This window comes from Mobula birostris, chromosome 10, assembly GCF_030028105.1.
Source record: "Mobula birostris isolate sMobBir1 chromosome 10, sMobBir1.hap1, whole genome shotgun sequence".
In the NCBI taxonomy this organism is placed as follows: Eukaryota; Metazoa; Chordata; class Chondrichthyes; order Myliobatiformes; family Myliobatidae; genus Mobula; species Mobula birostris.
The window spans coordinates 120579222-120596601 of NC_092379.1; the positions used below are offsets into that span (position 1 = coordinate 120579222).

The window sequence follows — 17380 nt, forward strand, 5'->3', positions numbered from 1 at the left end:
CCAGATTAGATCAATCAGCCACATGAAGCAAAGTCCTAATTAGTTGTGTGTCATCATCAGGTCAGTGCAGTTTTTCCAATTAATGAAACGCACTGCGGCTCTTTGCGTAGCACGGGCCAATTTATCTACTGTTCCAGCCACTCATTATCACTGCAGCTCCGAGATGTACTGCAAAGCGAGATGGCAAAATTCAAGAACTTTTTAGCCCAACTAGTCCAAGGCTGCAATATCCCAGTTATAATGTTGGGTAGAGAGAGAAAAGTGAATAGTCCAGAGAGCAGGAGATATAGATTCAAATTCATGGACATAAAGCACGGGGATGCAAGGAAAAGCTTTCCTGTTGAACAGAAACAGAAAGGAAGCAGTCAATTAGGCTTCCAAGTGAATATCTGATAGGCACCCGAGGAAAACTAATACAGAACATGCAAGGAATTGGAAGAATAGATTGCGTTATCAGATGCTAGCATACAGGAACTTCGGTAGAGAGCCTTAGAGGGATATTCTCAAGTCCAGACTCTACAACAGCCCCCACTTAGTTCAAGAAAATCTGTTAAATTACAAGATGAAGCACTTTTCAAAACTTTTCCATAAAATGATTTCTTAGTTGAGATCCACAAAGCAAGGTATTCACCTTTGACACATGCTAGTTCAGGACAATTATCAGCTGTGAGCTATAACTGGCACTGGAGAGTGTCCAGAGGAGGTTCATGAGAATGATCCCAGAACTGAAAGGGTTAACATACGAGGAGAATTTGATGGCTCTGGGCCTGTACCCATTGGAGTTTAGAAAACTGAGGGGGGAATCCCATTGAAAACCTATTGAATATTGAAGGGCGTAGTCAGAGGATGAAAATGGAGAGGATGTTTCCTATAGTGGGGGAGTCCAGAACCAGTGGGCACAGCCTCAGAATCCAAGAATGTGCCTTTAGAACAGAGATGAGGAGGAAATTTCTTTGGGTGTGAATCTGTGGACTTCATTGTCTCAGACGGCTGTGGAGGCCAATCATTAAGTATATTTAAAGCGGAGATTGATAGGTGCTTGATTAGTAAGGGTGTCAAAGGTTACGTGGGGAAGGCAAGAGAATAGGTTTGAGGGGGACAATAAATCGGCCATGATGGAATGGTGGAGCAGACTCGATGGGTCAAATGGCCTAATTTTTTTTCTGTGTGTTATGACCCTATGACCCACCTCCACACATTCAGCTAACTGGAATTTATTTATTGAGAAACAGCACGGAATAGGGTCTTCCAGTCCTTCAAGCCACACCTCCCGGCGACTCTAACCTAATCACAGGACCATTTACAATGACCATTAACCTACCAACTGGTAAATCTTTGGACTGTGGGAGGAAACCAAAGTACCCAGCGGTCACAGGGAGAACATACAAACTCCTCACAGACACTGGCGGGAAATGAACCCTGGTCGCTGGTACTGTAAAGCATTGAGCTAACAACTATGCTGCTGTGCCACTGAATTGCAAATGGTAGTCAATGGCTTCAGCCAAAGTGGAACTTCTCTACTTTTAACATGGTGGTGGCACTTAAGTGGCAAGCCACGAAAATTGTCACTTCAACACAAAGTAAACTCTACTACAAGAGGTAATTCTGTTGAGTATTTGAGTATCTACCCAAGTTTTTCTATGGCACTTCCTGGCATTTCCAAATATGCACAAAGTTTTCAGTCAGGCAGATGACAAAAGAAAAACAAGTACCCATCAGGTCACTCACATGTTTTGGGCCTAGACCCTTCTTCAGGACAGGAAAGGAAGAAGGAAGATGCCCTTCATCCTTCCTTTCTGATCCTTAGTGTCTTCCATCATTTCCAGCCTTGAAGAAAGGTCTGCGCCCGGAACATCAACGGTTTATTCATTTCCATAGATGCTGCCTGATCTGCTAGGTTCCTCGAGCATTTTTCTCTGTGTGTGTTGCTTTGGATTTCCAGCATCAGCAGACTTTCTCATGTTTATAATCTACATGGAGTCCTTTCTATATTGTCCTCTACACTGTTTCTATGTGGTCCTCTATATATCATCCACCTCAATCAACTGAAAGGAAATTTCACAAATGTGGATCACACTGAAAGAATCTTGTGTCACCATTTTCAAACAAACTTGTAATATCTAATTCATCATTCATGGAAGTCCAGCTGGCTCTTCCTTCTGGCAAAAAAACAACAGCCAATAGCATTGAAGTCTTTAAATTATGATCTGACATTGGGAAGATGCTGCTTCAGCAAGATAGTCCTTTCTCTTCTCGGTTACAGATTCTTCTCATATTCATTCTGCAACAGATTCCATACCACATCCCTCCCCATCACCACTCTACATCATTCCTGCCTTACACTTACCAATCCATCAAACCTTCCCCATTCTACTGAACACTAGTCAGAGCAACAAAGGGTCTCACATCAGCTCTTTAAATCCCAGTGCAGGAACAGAAAATCATATGGAATTGGACAGGGTCAGTTGAGAATCTAATGCATATCTTTGTAACATTTTACATACCAGTTGAGGCTCTTTCTGATCTATGCTGAAACAATACAGCTTTTAGTAGATCATGTGACGTTTAAAAAATAAATTGCATATTGCTCAGAGGCACTGTTGCTGTGAAGTGAAATGCAATGCATGACATTCCTCTTACCTCCCGACACACTGCTGCTATTTGACCTTCATCCATACAGGTCTCTGTGACCACGTCTGTCAAGGAACCCCCAGCCAAATATTCCATGACTACCCAGAGTTCGTCCCCCACAAGATAACTGGCAAAAGAAAATAAAACCATAAATAAATGCTATTGGCAATCAATTGTAACCAAATTTTACTGTTGACTAATTTCATAAGGAGAAAAAAATAAAACATTAAGACTTAGTTTTGAGTCTTGATATCAAAAAGACGTAGCCCTCAAGAAACAGAATATGGATATGGCACGAACAACCCAGATATTGTGCAGGTTTGGGCTCCATTTATTGTGAGCAGATTTGTGTGCCACCTCCCCCCCTCCACAGTTCCCCAAGGTTGTCATAGTCAGGGGTGGTACTGGGGACAAGCTCACACTATCTATTAAATGCTCCCAGTGGCATGCACCCAAATAGCCTCTGACAACCAAATCCAGCTCCTGGCCTCCACATGCGGTTTAGCTACTAAGCCCAGCGGAACTGTTTCTAATGACAGAAGGAGCAAAGGTGGGTTACTGGTACAAAACCATTCGCTTTGGACTGATGGAGCTTGTCAGCTGTGGTTGGCAACTCATCTAGGAGAAAGCAGACTCTGATCTCTAACCTCTGCTGCCTTGCAGCTATATCCACTCATGGGGAGGGCTACAAGAGTAAATACAGAGGAAAAATCCAGTACCACATTGAGTTCAACACTGACCGGCAGCTCCTGCAACGCCACTGGTGCCAAGCTGTATCGGTCTCTGCCGTTCCTTTGGATTCGTCAGCTGTGTGGAGAGGGGGAGCCTGATGCACGGGCTATAGCCTGTTCTTTGTACCCTACTGCCCTGGATTGTGTACAGCAGAGACAGCTAAGACACAACATCCATGGTCGACTCCCACCAACAGAGGGCATCACTTTGGGATCCATATCCAAGAAAGGATGTGCTGGCATTGGAGAGTGAGGTTTATAAGAATTACCTCAGGAATAAAAGGGTTAACATATTCGAAGTGTTTGATGGCTCTGGACCTGTACTTACTGGAGTTTGGAAGAAAGGGGAGGGGGGACCTCATTGAAATTTTTCCAATCAGAAGGCACAGCCTCAGAACAGGAGGATGTCACTTTACAACAGAGATGAGGAGGAATTACTTCAAGGTGATGAATCTGTGGAATTTATTGCCAAAGGCGGTTGTGGAGGCCAACTGATTGGTAAACTTAAAGTAGAGGTTACACACATCAAAGTTGCTGGTGAACGCAGCAGGCCAGGCAGCATCTCTAGGAAGAGGTACAGTCGACATTTCAGGCCAAGACCCTTCGTCAGGATAAATGAAGGAAGAACTAGTAAGAGATTTGAAAGTGGGAGGGAGAGGGGGAGATCCAAAATGTAAAGTAGAGGTTAGTAGGTTCTTGATTAGTAAATGTTTCAAAGGTTATGGGGAGAAGACAGGAGAATGGGGTTGAGGGAAAAATAAATCAGCTATGATTAAATGGCGGAGCAGACTTGACGGGATGAATGGCCTTATTCTGTCCCTATGTCTTATGGTCTTACTCAAGTTCCCAATCTATTAAAGCATAGTGTACAGAAGGGACTCACACAAACTCACCTTGTCTAAAATCAGCACCAATTAGAGAACATTCAGATCTTGAAAATGTTCACCTTGGTCATGCTTCTGGATCATGGATAGAATCATACGAGTCCTTTCCATATTTCTTTATGGCATAGGGTGCAATTCAGCCCATCACGTTTATGCTGGTTCTCACAGCAATCCTCCCAGTCTCATTTCACTCCAATTTATTTCCTGCTAATTGATTCTCTCTCACGTGCCTATCACCACCTTGTTTTGCCTACTCAACAGTTACGAGTGATTTACAGTAACCTATAAACCTACCAACCAGCAGGTTCCTGAATGTGAAACCACTGCACCCAGGGAAACCAGGTGGTCCAAGGGAGAATGAGAAAACTCCGTTAAGTGGCAGCACCTGGGGCCAGGATCAAACCTGGGTCTGTGGTGCTGGGAGGTAGGAACACTACCAACTGTGTCACTATACCACCCTGAGTGACTGCACTTTGACAGGAACGTCAATGGATTGCATGGATATCCATAATTCCTTCACTATAGCTGTGTACATACATCTATTGATGCTTCTGGACACATCTTCAGTGATGTTCCTGGAATCATCAGGTGTTTTGGGTCTTTCAACATCATACAACCTCCTCCAGGTGACCCAGCCGGGGCTGATCAGAACCCAGCTTGTGACCAGATGGCTAGCTACTTATGACTCCATGGCTTCCCTCTTTTGAGCCACAGCCATCTTGAGGCCCTCTCTGCCGCATCGGTGGTACTGCGGATGGCTCTCCTCTTCTTCTCTCCCTCGATGCCCAAAATGCTGAAGGCCCTAACTAAAGAACAGGCTATGAATCCCCTACAACCAACCTCCACTGGGAGACACCTCGCTCTCCATCCAGCCTGCTGACAGTTGCTGACCAGTCCTGCGTACTTGGAGAGCTTCCTTTCGAAGGCCTCCTCCAAGCTATCTTCCCATCAGACTGTCAGCTCCAGCAGCTCCACTTGCTTAGTAGACTCAGACACTCGGACAATGTCTGGTCGCAGTGTGGTGGCTGCGATATGGTTGGGGAACACAACAGGACCCAAAATGCATTTCCTAATTTTAAAACTTCGGATTTGGGCAAAGAGAATCATGCACTTTTAAGCACCCAAAAGCCAAGACAACACACTTTCCCCTCCGAAGGAAGCCCCACTCTACTTTATGCCAGATATCTTTAGTGTTTCTGCCACCTGTGCAGAAATGTAGAGTACAGTTACTTTGTGCAGTCCTTGCTCAAGGCTCAGCTGCTCCCATGCAATCAGGCCCAATGATCTGATCCTGAAGTGATTCCCGTGCTGTTACTTTCATATGCTTGAGTTGCTTTCTAGTATTACAAGTCATTTTGATTTCATTGTGAGCCAAATTATGCATGGCATTACATGCTCCCCAGCATCTTAATGAGTTAAATTAAATGCATTTCTACTATATCTTTCATGACTTTCATTCAATCTGAAGTATTCTACAGTCAGTTAAGTACTATTGAAAGTTAGTCATGGTTACATTGTGAAAACATGGTAGATATACTTAACAATGATTTGGGATATTTTACATCCATCTGTACAGTAAGTAGAGCATTTAGTTATAGAGATGACAGTTTTGATAGCGTAACACTTCATCAGGATAGCATAATACCACAATTGCAGTATCATTCATATCTCTGGGGCAAGACAAACCCAGAATCCAAGGTGAAGACAGAATTAGCAGCATTACGTAAGAATATGAACTGTTTTTATAAGAGCATAAAAATGATTCATAAAAATCTAGAACAAAAATATGATCCTTTTACCCCATTTTTGAACACATCATTTATTAAGTAAAACAGCTTGGGAAATGAAATACAGGTTGAGCACCCCTTATCCAAAATTTTCAAACCTCCGAAATCCAAATTTTTTTTAAGCGTTAACACGACATCAGAAATGGAAAATTCCATAAGGCGCTGAGAAAGTTCCCTAGTTCTCTGTGCACCACGGACAGTTCAGAGAAGTGACCTTACATGTGTAATGAAAAGAATTTCATGAAACACAGAAAAACCCCGCATAAAGTGAGAAATGAAGATCTCGATTGTGTATTGAAAGGGTGGATTCATCAGTGTCGGAGTGAACATACACCGCTTAATGGTATGCTGATCATGAAACAAGCAAAATCTATTATGATAAACTGAAAATTGAAGGCAGAATAGTTTTAGAAATTTAAGAAAAGTCACAGCACTGAATTTTTAAACGTTTGGGGTGTCCAACGATCATAAAGCAGCAGAAAAACTCATTTCTGAGTTTGCCAAGATCATTGCTGATGAAATGAGTACACACGTGATGAACATGTGTGATGAACACATGTACTGCTTACCAGTAGCACACAAATTCAGAGTTGGGAATGATGACAATGCTGAACAGCCATTGACGATCTACCTGGGTGGATGAGGTAGTAGTAGCTTACCTTTCTGATGGTTCAATGTACACATTAAAAATGTTATACAAAACTACCTTCATATAAGCTGTATATATAATGCAAACGGACTGTGTTCGGGCTTGAGTCCCATTCCCAAGGCATCTCATTATATAGATGCAATTATTCTAAAATCTGAAAAAAAACCCCGAAATCCAAAACATTTCCGGCACCAAACATTTCAGATAAAGGGCACTCAACCTGGAATAGACTGATCTACTACTGAGCGTGTGCGATCGCTTCTCAAGGGATACATCAAGTCAGGTCGTGCTTGTGGTAAGGACTCACCTGTCTAAATAGTTGACAATGTTTGCATTCTTATTTTCCCTCATGACTAAGATTTCATTTATAATCAGCTCCTTTTTAGGCTGTTGCTGCAGATTCATCTGTTTAATCGCCACCTGTAATCAAATTCAGTTAAGGTTTGTGAAAATGTGGTCTCAGATCAAAGTGTTTCCTTCAAAAATTAAGACTGAAAATTTGTTAGTGCTCAGTGCACTAGGTTGTCTGGTGTGTCAAGCCATATGGGTGCAAAATCTGCCTGATTTATGCTAGTCTAGATGACCTCGAGAGCTGTCGCATTGCATTAGAATTAGGCACAGGAAGGCAGTCTAAACCAAGCTTCCTATCACTGACTGCAAGCCAGCAGCTTCTGCTCAATTTTGCAGATATGAACACAGAGTGCAAAGGGGATGAGGTGCGAATTTAGTTACCTCCCCAACCCAATTCTCAAGGCCAAGCAGCCTGGCTGACGTACAAAGAGCACTCATTTAGGATTAAACTTTGAGGTTCAGTCAATTCGCAAATTTGCAAAAAAAAAGCTTGAAATGACTCAAGATAAGGCCTCCACTTTGCGTGCACGGTGGATTGATTTGTCTACTTCAAATAACACGTGACGCAGATTAGCAGCAAGGAATTGGGACCAATTCAATGAAGAAATTAAGTATTTTACTTGGATTTTCCATCCCACTCTTCTTAGTACATTTCTCCTCTCTAAACAAACCCAATAGGATAGAGCACATCCAGAGAATAAATGCAGCTCCCTGAATAAACAGGTACTCAGCAACACATGCATACAAATAATGAAGACTACCTCCTCCCCTTTGTTCAACGATTCCTGTCAAGATGAAAGCCCCAGGGATAAAATGTCTCTGCTGTTGACAGTCAGATAGTGAAAGTACCGTGCTGGTCATCAATTTAAATACAGTCCGACAGCTGTCAGCACACAAGTTCAAAATGTCAACCAAATACCATGAATATGAGAAGAATGCAAAGCTCCTGCACGAAATGTATGCAGAATAATCTAGCAATTTCTTAGAAGCCTCATAATACATATCAACAAAGACAAGTGTGATTGAGGTGGACCATGAAGGAAAATTTTACCGATGCAATGACAGAAGAGGGGATGTCAGTCCACTGACGTCAAATGTTAATTCTAGATGCAAATGCATGCAGATTGGCAATAACTGAGAATATTTTGGAAACACTAGCACAATTTAAACTCTGATAATCCCTCTTGAGAAAATGTATATTGATTACCAGACACTCCAGTAAATTGTAACTACACGAGAAAATAAGCAAATGATTGCTCCCTTGTTCGTCAAGTGCTGGGACCTGCAAGATGCAACTCACAAAAGGAAATGGGAAATAAGATAGAATTGGCTTTCCTGCCTGGAACGTCACAGGTTGCACAATGTTAAAGGTTTCTTTCTGGAGGTCTGGTGGCTCTTTTGTACGAGATGACACAAGAGTTTTGGGTTGGGAGAGAAAACTAGAAAACCATACAGATGTGTCTGTAGTGCGGTGCAATCTAAGCAATACATCGGGTGTTGAATTAAGCAGGAAGAGGTACATTATTCACAGAGAACTTTAGGCAAGCGTTCATATAAACACACAGCATTGCCAAAAGACCCTGCACACCACAAATTCAAAACATGCTCAGCAAGGAGATTATCTGATGCATCATGAGTTGGAACTAGGAAAGCTTCAGACTTACCTCTTGCCCAGTGGCAATGTCTATTGCTGTATATACAGTGCCCGATGCTCTACAGAAAAAGTAAAAGAGAAGTTGAGTACATTTAATCACAATATTCTCTGAAAATGTGGCACAAGCAGCAAATATTGTAGAGACTTTACTTTGTGAGAAACAGACACAACCAAGTCCACCAGCAAACATGAGAGTCAGGCTCAAGGGGTCAAAGACAGTGTAATAATGGCTTCTGTTTGGTATAATCTAGATTGGGATTGGGATCCTCCATTTGTATTGGACAGAAGCTTCAGAATAATGATTGAATTTAAATGTTTTTAAAGCAGTGAAGCATTCCCAGTCTGTTAATACAAATGGAAGGTATATTTTCGGAAAACCCTCAGGTAGTTTCAGTATTGCCTCCTGATCTTGTATGGAACATGAAAGGTTAATTACTTTTGTTTCTTATTTCCATTCTGTTGCTACTTGGTCCACTTCTGACCCTTCCCTTCCTTGGCTTCTATCTCCAGTTCAGGAATAGTACTCATTTTAAGTTCACAAACTCCCACAACAAAAACAAGGCCTTTTTCATGTCAAGCTTTTAACTTACTACCTCTTCCTCTACCAATCTATCTCTTCCTTCCTGCAGAGCCTATAACCCTCCATTTTACTTTCATCCATGTGCCTAAGAGTCTCAAATGTCCCTATTGCATCTGCCTCCACCAACAGCGCATTGCAGGCATTTACCACTCTCAGACATCTCCCCAAACCTTCCTCCACTCATCTTGAAAGGATGCCGTAGAGTCAGGACACTACAACACAGAAACTAGCTGTTCAGCCCATTTAGTCTGGTCAAATTGTTATTCTGTCTAACTGCAAACACACATTCACCATTTATCCCTGGGCAGTCCTACCTCACTTTAAACATCATCCTCTTCTTCAGGTACATGTATAATACTTTGGGAGTTCCTTAATCTTACTCACTAAAGCCTTCTAAGGCCCCCTTCCAACTCCACATACCTTCTTTAGCCCCTTTCTGGCTATCTTGCAACTCTCAAAGGAAAATTTTTGCTTCCTAAATCTTAAATATGTTTTTTTTTCTTCCTCTTGACTAGATGTTCTACCTCTTTTATCAATAATGGTTCCTTCACCCTCCCATCTCAATGAGATAAACCGTTCCAGAACCCTATGCAAGTGCTCCCTTAAAAACCCTCCACAATTCTGCTGTGCCTTTCCCTGAGAACATCCACACCCAAGTTCCTGCCTAATACCTTTGTAATTAGCCCTCCTGCTGCTAAATACTTTCTCATACTGTCTGCTCCTATCCTTGTCCATGGCGATGAAATACTCACCCACTGAGAGATCTGTTACCTGACCAAGTTTATTACCTAGTACTAGATCCACTACGGTCTCTCTAGTCGGCCTGTCCACATACTATGTCAGAAATCCTTGCTGGGCACACTTGAATTCTAACCCATCTAAATCTTTTGCACTAAGGAGATTGAAGTCACCATAACAACCTGTTATTTTTGCACCTTTGCAAAATATGCCTACTTGTCTGCTCTTCAGTGTCGCCGTTGCTATTGGGCCCCTATGGAAAACTCAAAATAGGGTATATGCTCCTTCCCTGTTTCTGACTTTCACCCACACTGACTCAGTAGGCAAACCCTCTTCAATATACTCCATTTCTGCAGCTGTGATACTAACTGTAATTAGCAATGCCACTTCGCACCCCTCTTAACTCCTTTCTTATCCCTTTTCCAAACATTTAAACACTGGAATATGAAGCAGCGAATCTTATCCTTGCAATAGCCAAGTCTCTCTGTAATGGCCAAATCATCATAATTCCATGTACTGATCCATGCTCTTAATTCATCATCTTTGCTCTTAATACTTCTTACATTAAATAACCACATTTCAACCCACCCATTCATGCCCTGTCCACTTTTACACCAACCCAACATCTCACCCAAGGCTCTGATTCCTGTCCCACTACCAACCTAGTTTACAACCTTCATAACAGCCGAAGCAAACCTACCAGCAACGACACTAGTCCCTCTCAAGCTCAGGTGTAACTGGCCCCCTTTGTACAGTTGCACCTTCCCTAGAAGAGATTCCAAAGATCCAGAAACCTAAGATGTTGTCCCCTGCATCGACAATTCAACCACACATTCCTCTGCTATATCATTTTATGTTTACACTCAACGGCTCGTTGTACAGGCAGCAACCCTAAGATTACTAACCTTGAAGGCTGCATTTAGCTTCCTTCCTAACTCCCTATATTCATTCTTCAGGATCTCATCCCTTTTCCAAATTGCATTGTTGGTACCACTTTGTATAGTGACTTACGGCTGCTCACTGTCCCTCTTAAAAATGCTGTAGACCTGATCAGTGACATCCCTGAACTCTTCTCCACCCCCCCCCCCTTTCATTCTGAGCCACAGAGCCAGACTTGCTGCCAGAGACCTGGATGGTGCTACTTTCCTGTACATCTCTAACTTAGTTAACTTTTAACCCTTTCCAGTTCTAATGCCCTTAGATTTAAAAAAAATATTAGTTATGAGATACAGTACAAAATAGGCTCTTCCAGCCCTTTGAGCCGTGCTGCCCAGCACCCTGCTTTAAACCTGGCCTAATCACGGGACAATGAACTTACTAACTGGTACGTCTTTGGACTGTGCAGCACCCAGAGGAAACCCACATTAACTGTTTCTCTCTCTGTGGATATTGCTTGACGTGCTGTGCACTTCCTGCTTTTAGATCTTGTTTCAGATTTCCAGCGTCTGCTCCTGACACTTTTTGAGAAAACCTCTGATGTTACTTTATCAAAAGAACAGACCATTTCTGATAACATTTGCATCTTTAGTTATGCAGCTTTTTTTTTGGAAGGCAAACATAATTGGTGCTGCAAGATAGAATGTGGTTGGCTTGGCGCAGGCCCTCCCTTGCATTGTGTAAGGGGAGCAGCTTGCAAGACAATATTTAATAGGATTGGCTTAAAACGATTTGGAAAATGGAAGCAACATGCACTGGAGGAACTCATCTATGTGCACTGGAGGAACTCAGCAGGCCAGGCAGCACCTATGGAAAAGAATAAATCGTCGACGTTTCAGGCCGAGACCTTTCACCAGGACAGAATGAATGCTTCAGTCATCACAACTAGGTCTAAGCGTCGAATATTATTCAGTGCATTTATATGCTATCAGAACAAAAATTATTTTCTGTAAATGAAAGATAAATAGCATTTCGAAAAAATAATTAATAGGGTTTGTTCTGAAAGGGCCAAACATTTTAATGAACAAATCAACATTAAACTTTTCTTTTGGAGCATGGATATATAAAAATAATTTAAAATAACATTTCCTTCTATGTATTAAAGATGTTAATGATTAGCTTTATTTCACACATGCACACTGAAACATCAAAATATTCAGTGAAATGCGTCATTTCCTCTGGTGCCAACACAGCATCCCCACAATTTGCTAACCCTAATCTGTAAGATTTTGGAATGTGGGAGGAAACCAGAGATCACAGAGGAAACACACTGGGTCACATGGAGAACGTACGAACTTCTTGTAGACTGCGACGGGAAATGAACACCGATCGCGATTGCTGGTGTTGTAAAGCGTTACGCAACCAATCTGTGTAATGAATGATTAGTCCATCCTTTGCTTAGGTTCAGGATGGTAGTGAATTACCGTCTCCAATGGCTTTTAAAGACCAGCCAGATGATGGCTTCATCCTGCTGCATTTATTTGGGTTGCACAGAAGGAGCTAGTGGAGGGGTGAGAAATGGGCATGGGGTTAACAGGCAATCAATTTATTCATACAGAATAAACAGTAAAGCTTACTGAAGATTAAATGCTACATGTTAAACAGAATGAAATATGGAGTATGAAAAACTTCCAATACTGGCAACTGAATAGGTCCAAGCGCAGCAAACTTCAAGTCTACACAACGTGTTCTCTTGGCTTCAACATCATTAGTCATTGCTACAGTCATCTCTCAAATCCTCTGATAGATTGAACACAACTTTCAACGTCTCAGTGCCCAGTCAAGCTCTTGGACTCTACAATAGGAACTTCCATTTTATGCACAGTACTCATTCACAAGGGCTACCTATACAATCACTGTGGCAAATTAAACTGCAGGCTATTTATCATTACTGTTGTATGCGGGTTTCAAAAGAAAGATTAATACACGCACTTGCAAAATGAAGCTGTGTGCAAAACAGTGAGGTAGATGAACTCCCCGAACTATAAGGAAACAACTACAGGCTTAAATTGAAGAAATTCTCCTGAGCACATGTAGCAAGCCAAAGCAAAGAACTTCCAGATTGGTAAACTGTTTACCTGAGATACTGCAGTGAATTGAACCGTGTGGTGCAATGTCAACACCATCAAGACCACTGATCTCCAGTCACTCAATAGATTAGTTTCATGTTCTTTTCATTAGACATCACTCCTTTCTTTCCATTGCCAAGCAACCTTCTCCACGAGAGAACTGTGCCATTATCAGTCAGTAATTAACCTCAAGTTCCCCACGATTCAGCATCATCCCTCCTTTAATTGTGAAGGTTGAGAGGATGAAATTTCCACACCTGACAAATCATAGTTGCTACTTCACTTTCCACAGCCCATGGCATAAGACAGCAGTATGGAAATTTACTGTGCTACAAGAGTTTAAGTATTTCTCAACTCTGTCCCAAGGTTTAGAGGAAAAATCAAGCCTTCAATATCTTGGGAGCTGGAGTAACCTGCAACGGCTACCTACACCAGGAACCAGGGAAAATTGAACAGCAGGTATTTGTGCTTGCTGCTATATGTCATTTAATTTTCCATTAGCCGTAGCCATCAATTTCGCTGCCACTGACAAGAAACACAGAGAATCATCTGTATCATTAAAGGCAAATAACACCCACTGAACTAAAGGCAGTTCCTATTTTTTTTTTTGAAAGTTGCTGTACACAACCACCCATTACAAAGAAAATGAGAGTTCTAACACAGGGCAAAGAATAGATGCAACCAGACAGATGAAGTGGCTCCTAGCTTGATTGTCATGTGCACCTTGCTCTGTCTTGAGTTCTGAAGCAACAATACTTTCTCTTCAATTACATAGAATTACAACATGCAAAGTCTCTACTCAAATAATTGCTATTTTAGTCTCTTAATTTAAATATATTGCTTTAGGATACATAGGAAACAAATTGAAATAGTATGGCACTAGCAAAAATAGAAATACATTTTATAAACATTTTTAGATAATAATTCTTACTCGAGACCTGCAGGCAAAGTTCTGTCTGATACTACAGACATTGTAGGTGATCCTATAAAAATCAGGATAAGATGACACGGACACTTTTGGGTCAATTTTAAATTTTGCTGAGACGTCAAAACTGTACAACGGTGAAAATGAGAACTGTGATTTACTGCTAAAGATTTGCTATTTGCTATCTCGGATTTCAATCCTAACTTACTCCTTGGAGCAAGCAAGTTGAACATCCAGAAAAAGGCCACAAGCCTTTATTTAATGTGCAGTTATCATTGTTAAAATTGTGCTGTAATGCGATCATAAGTCGGTGTTCCTCAGATACTGAACTGACATAAGTGTATCATGGTTCAAAGTTTAAAGTAAACGTATTATCAAAGTACATGTATGACACCATATGCAACACTGTGATTAATTTTCTTGTGGGAACCACAGTAAATACAAGAAACACAGTACAATCAATGAAAGACTGCACCCTACAGGACGGACAAACAAACAATTGAACAGAAAGGGAAAACAGCCACTTGTGCAAATACAGGAAGAGAGGAAAAAAATAATAAAAAATAAGTAATAAATAGAGAACATGAGGCAAAGAGTTCTTGAAAGTGAGCCCATAGGCTGTGGAAACAATTCAGTGATGGGGTGACGTAAGTTGAAATATGTAGTGCAGAAAAGGGAGAGGAAAAATCCTGAGACAGTGTTCATGGAGGTGAAATAGTACACCATGAGTAGTAGTCTGATAGTGACATATAAATTATCAGTTTATTATGACCCCCCACCCCATTAGGGACATCTTTTTTTTAAAAAAACTAGTTTGATCAAAAGCAGGTGATGGGTACAAAGTACCCATTTCTTTAAAGTCCAATATATCTACTTTAAAACTCCTTATCCATTTACACACACAAGTAATTTGATTACTGTGAATATGTTCAGTAATAAATATTCTTCAGAGGAATATTAAGTAACGGAGTGGGACACTGATCCCAAGGTAGCGCTGAGTAATGTAAGGTAGCCTGCTCTGTACATACCTACTACATGAGAGATAATCTGCACACTTTTGACCCAATTCCATCGAGTCATTCACTGATCCAACTTTTGAAAGGAAAAGATTCACTTCATTTGTCGCACATACATCTAACCATACAGTGAAATGAGATGTTTCACATCAACAGGCAACAGTCTGAGGGTTGTTCTGGGGGCAGCCCACAAGTATTGTCAGGCTTCCAGTGCTAACATAGGGTGCCCGCAACTCACTAACCCCAACTGTACGTCTTTCAAATGTGGGAGGAAACTGGAGCACCCAGAGGTCACCCCTGTGGTCCTGCAGAGAACATGCATACTGCTGACAGACAGCACCGGTGATCGGTGATCACTGCTCCTGGAAAGCGACTGCGTTAACCACTACGCTACCGTGCTGCCCTTTACCGTTACCACCAGATGTCTCTCAAGATCACCACTCAGATAATTCAGTGCTTTTGGTTGGAGACAGGTACTGACTACAAGCCCAGCAGAGGCAGGGGAATGGCCTAATTCTGCTCCTACGTCTTATAAACATATATATTCCTTCAATATCAAGGTTGAGCACATTACCAGTCAAACAGCTGTTTCACCATGCAGCTTGCAGCAACAGTGGATAGACAAATCAAATTGTACAGGTATTAGATTAGATTAGATTCAACTTTATTGTCATTGGGCTGAGTACAGATACAAAGCCAATGACATGCAGTTAGCATCTGACCAGAAATGCAAACAATAGTGTAATTTACAAAATAACTGCGAATAAAAAGTGCTACAGCACACAAATATAACAGTACTGAGACAGTACAATATGGGTGCAATACTGCTTAGCACTGTGATGTGAGGTTCAGCAGGGTCATAGCCTCAGGGAAGAAGCTCTTCCTGTGCCTGCTGGTACAGGAGATGAGGCTCCTGTAGTGCCTACCGGATGGGAGGAGAGTAAAGAGTCCATGGTTAGGGTGAGATACATCCTTGATAATGCTTTTCACCCTGCCCAGGCAGCGTTTATGGTAGATGTTCTCAATGGTGGGCAATTGGGTGCCGATAATCCGCTGGGCAGTTTTCACAACACACTGGAGTGCTTTGTAGTCCGATACGGGACAATTGCCATACTACGCTGAGATGCAGTTGGTGAGTATGCTCTCAATGGTACAGCGGTAAAAGTCCGTCAGTATCCTGGGACAGAGGTGAGTTTTCTTGATGCCCCGCAGGAAATAAAGGCACTGTTGCACCTTTTTGACCAGGATGGAGGAGTTCAGGGACCAGGTGAGATCCTTGGAAATGTGGACACCAAGGAATTTGAAGTTTGCTACATGCTCCACTACAGCTCCGTTGATGTAGATGGGGATGCAAGTGTGGCTTCTAGCATGCCTGAAGTCCACAATGATCTCCTTGGCCTTCTGGGTATTCTAACCTTGTGGTTATGGCATAAGACTGGCATCCACTGTCTCAATTAAAAAATGCTGACATCAACAATGGCAGCTACTGGAACGTTATAAAATTCCCTGTATAAGTAAGGCCACTGGTCCAATCGGGGGAGATTTCTGAAGCCACAACAAAATGAGCAGCAGGTTAGAGAGGCAGGAAAACAAGAATGAATGAGCAAAGTAATCAATCCATGTGGCAGTAGATCATTTGAAACACGGGATGACTGTAGATGCTGCAAATCCAAAGTAACACACACAAAATGCTGGAGGTCAGGCAGCATCTACAGAAATGAATAAACAGTTGACGTATCTGTCCGAGACCCTCCTTCTGGACTAGAATGGAAGGGGGAGGATGGCAGAATAAAAAGGTTGAGGGTGGAGTGAGAAGGTGATAGATGCAGCCAGGTGGGTGGGAAAGGTAAAGGGCTGGAGAGGAAGAAATCTGATAGGAGAAGAGAGTGGACCATAGGAGAAAGAGAAGGAGGAAAGGACCAAGAGGGAAGCGATGGGCAGGTGAGGAGAGGCATAGGCCAGAGTGAGGAACAGAAGAGAAGAGGGGGAGGGAAAAAAACTTTTTACTGGAAGAAGAAATTGATATTCATGCCGTCAGGTTGGAAGCTACCCAGACCCTGAATATATGATGTTGCTCCTCCACCACCCTGAGGATGGCCTTATGTTGGAATGGGAATGAGAATTAAAAGGTTTGGCTGAACAGAAGGAAATCAAGGTCAGACAATATTGAGAATTGTTGTTGTTCCTTTTTGCACATCAGGAGGCATATTTTGCCGCTTCCTTAGTATTTGTCTGTTTTTTTTTTAAACGAGGCCGAGTTGCTAGCTCGACACTCAACCCAGCACGGAAGGTAAGTGTGCAAGGAGCCGGCCAGATTCAAAATCAGGACCATTCACCTTGAGGTCCGGTGCTGATGCCACTACACCACAAGCCAGCAACTATTGAGAATAAATAGTTGTTAAGATGCAATAGGAGAAGCATAAAAAAAA

At 42.0% G+C, this 17380-nt stretch overlaps 1 protein-coding gene across 3 annotated transcripts in view; it reads right to left on the minus strand.

Moving 5' to 3' along the window:
- LOC140204288 (serine/threonine-protein kinase PAK 3) overlaps positions 1-17380 on the minus strand; it is a 248300-nt gene that overhangs the window by 16231 nt on the left and 214689 nt on the right. For all 3 annotated transcript variants that reach the window (XM_072270883.1, XM_072270881.1, XM_072270882.1), the window contains 3 exons: positions 8698-8746; positions 6990-7102; positions 2641-2758 (listed from right to left, as the gene is read on the minus strand). In XM_072270883.1, the coding sequence (XP_072126984.1) occupies positions 2641-2758; positions 6990-7102; positions 8698-8746 (280 nt within the window). The remainder of the gene's footprint in view (positions 1-2640; positions 2759-6989; positions 7103-8697; positions 8747-17380) is intronic.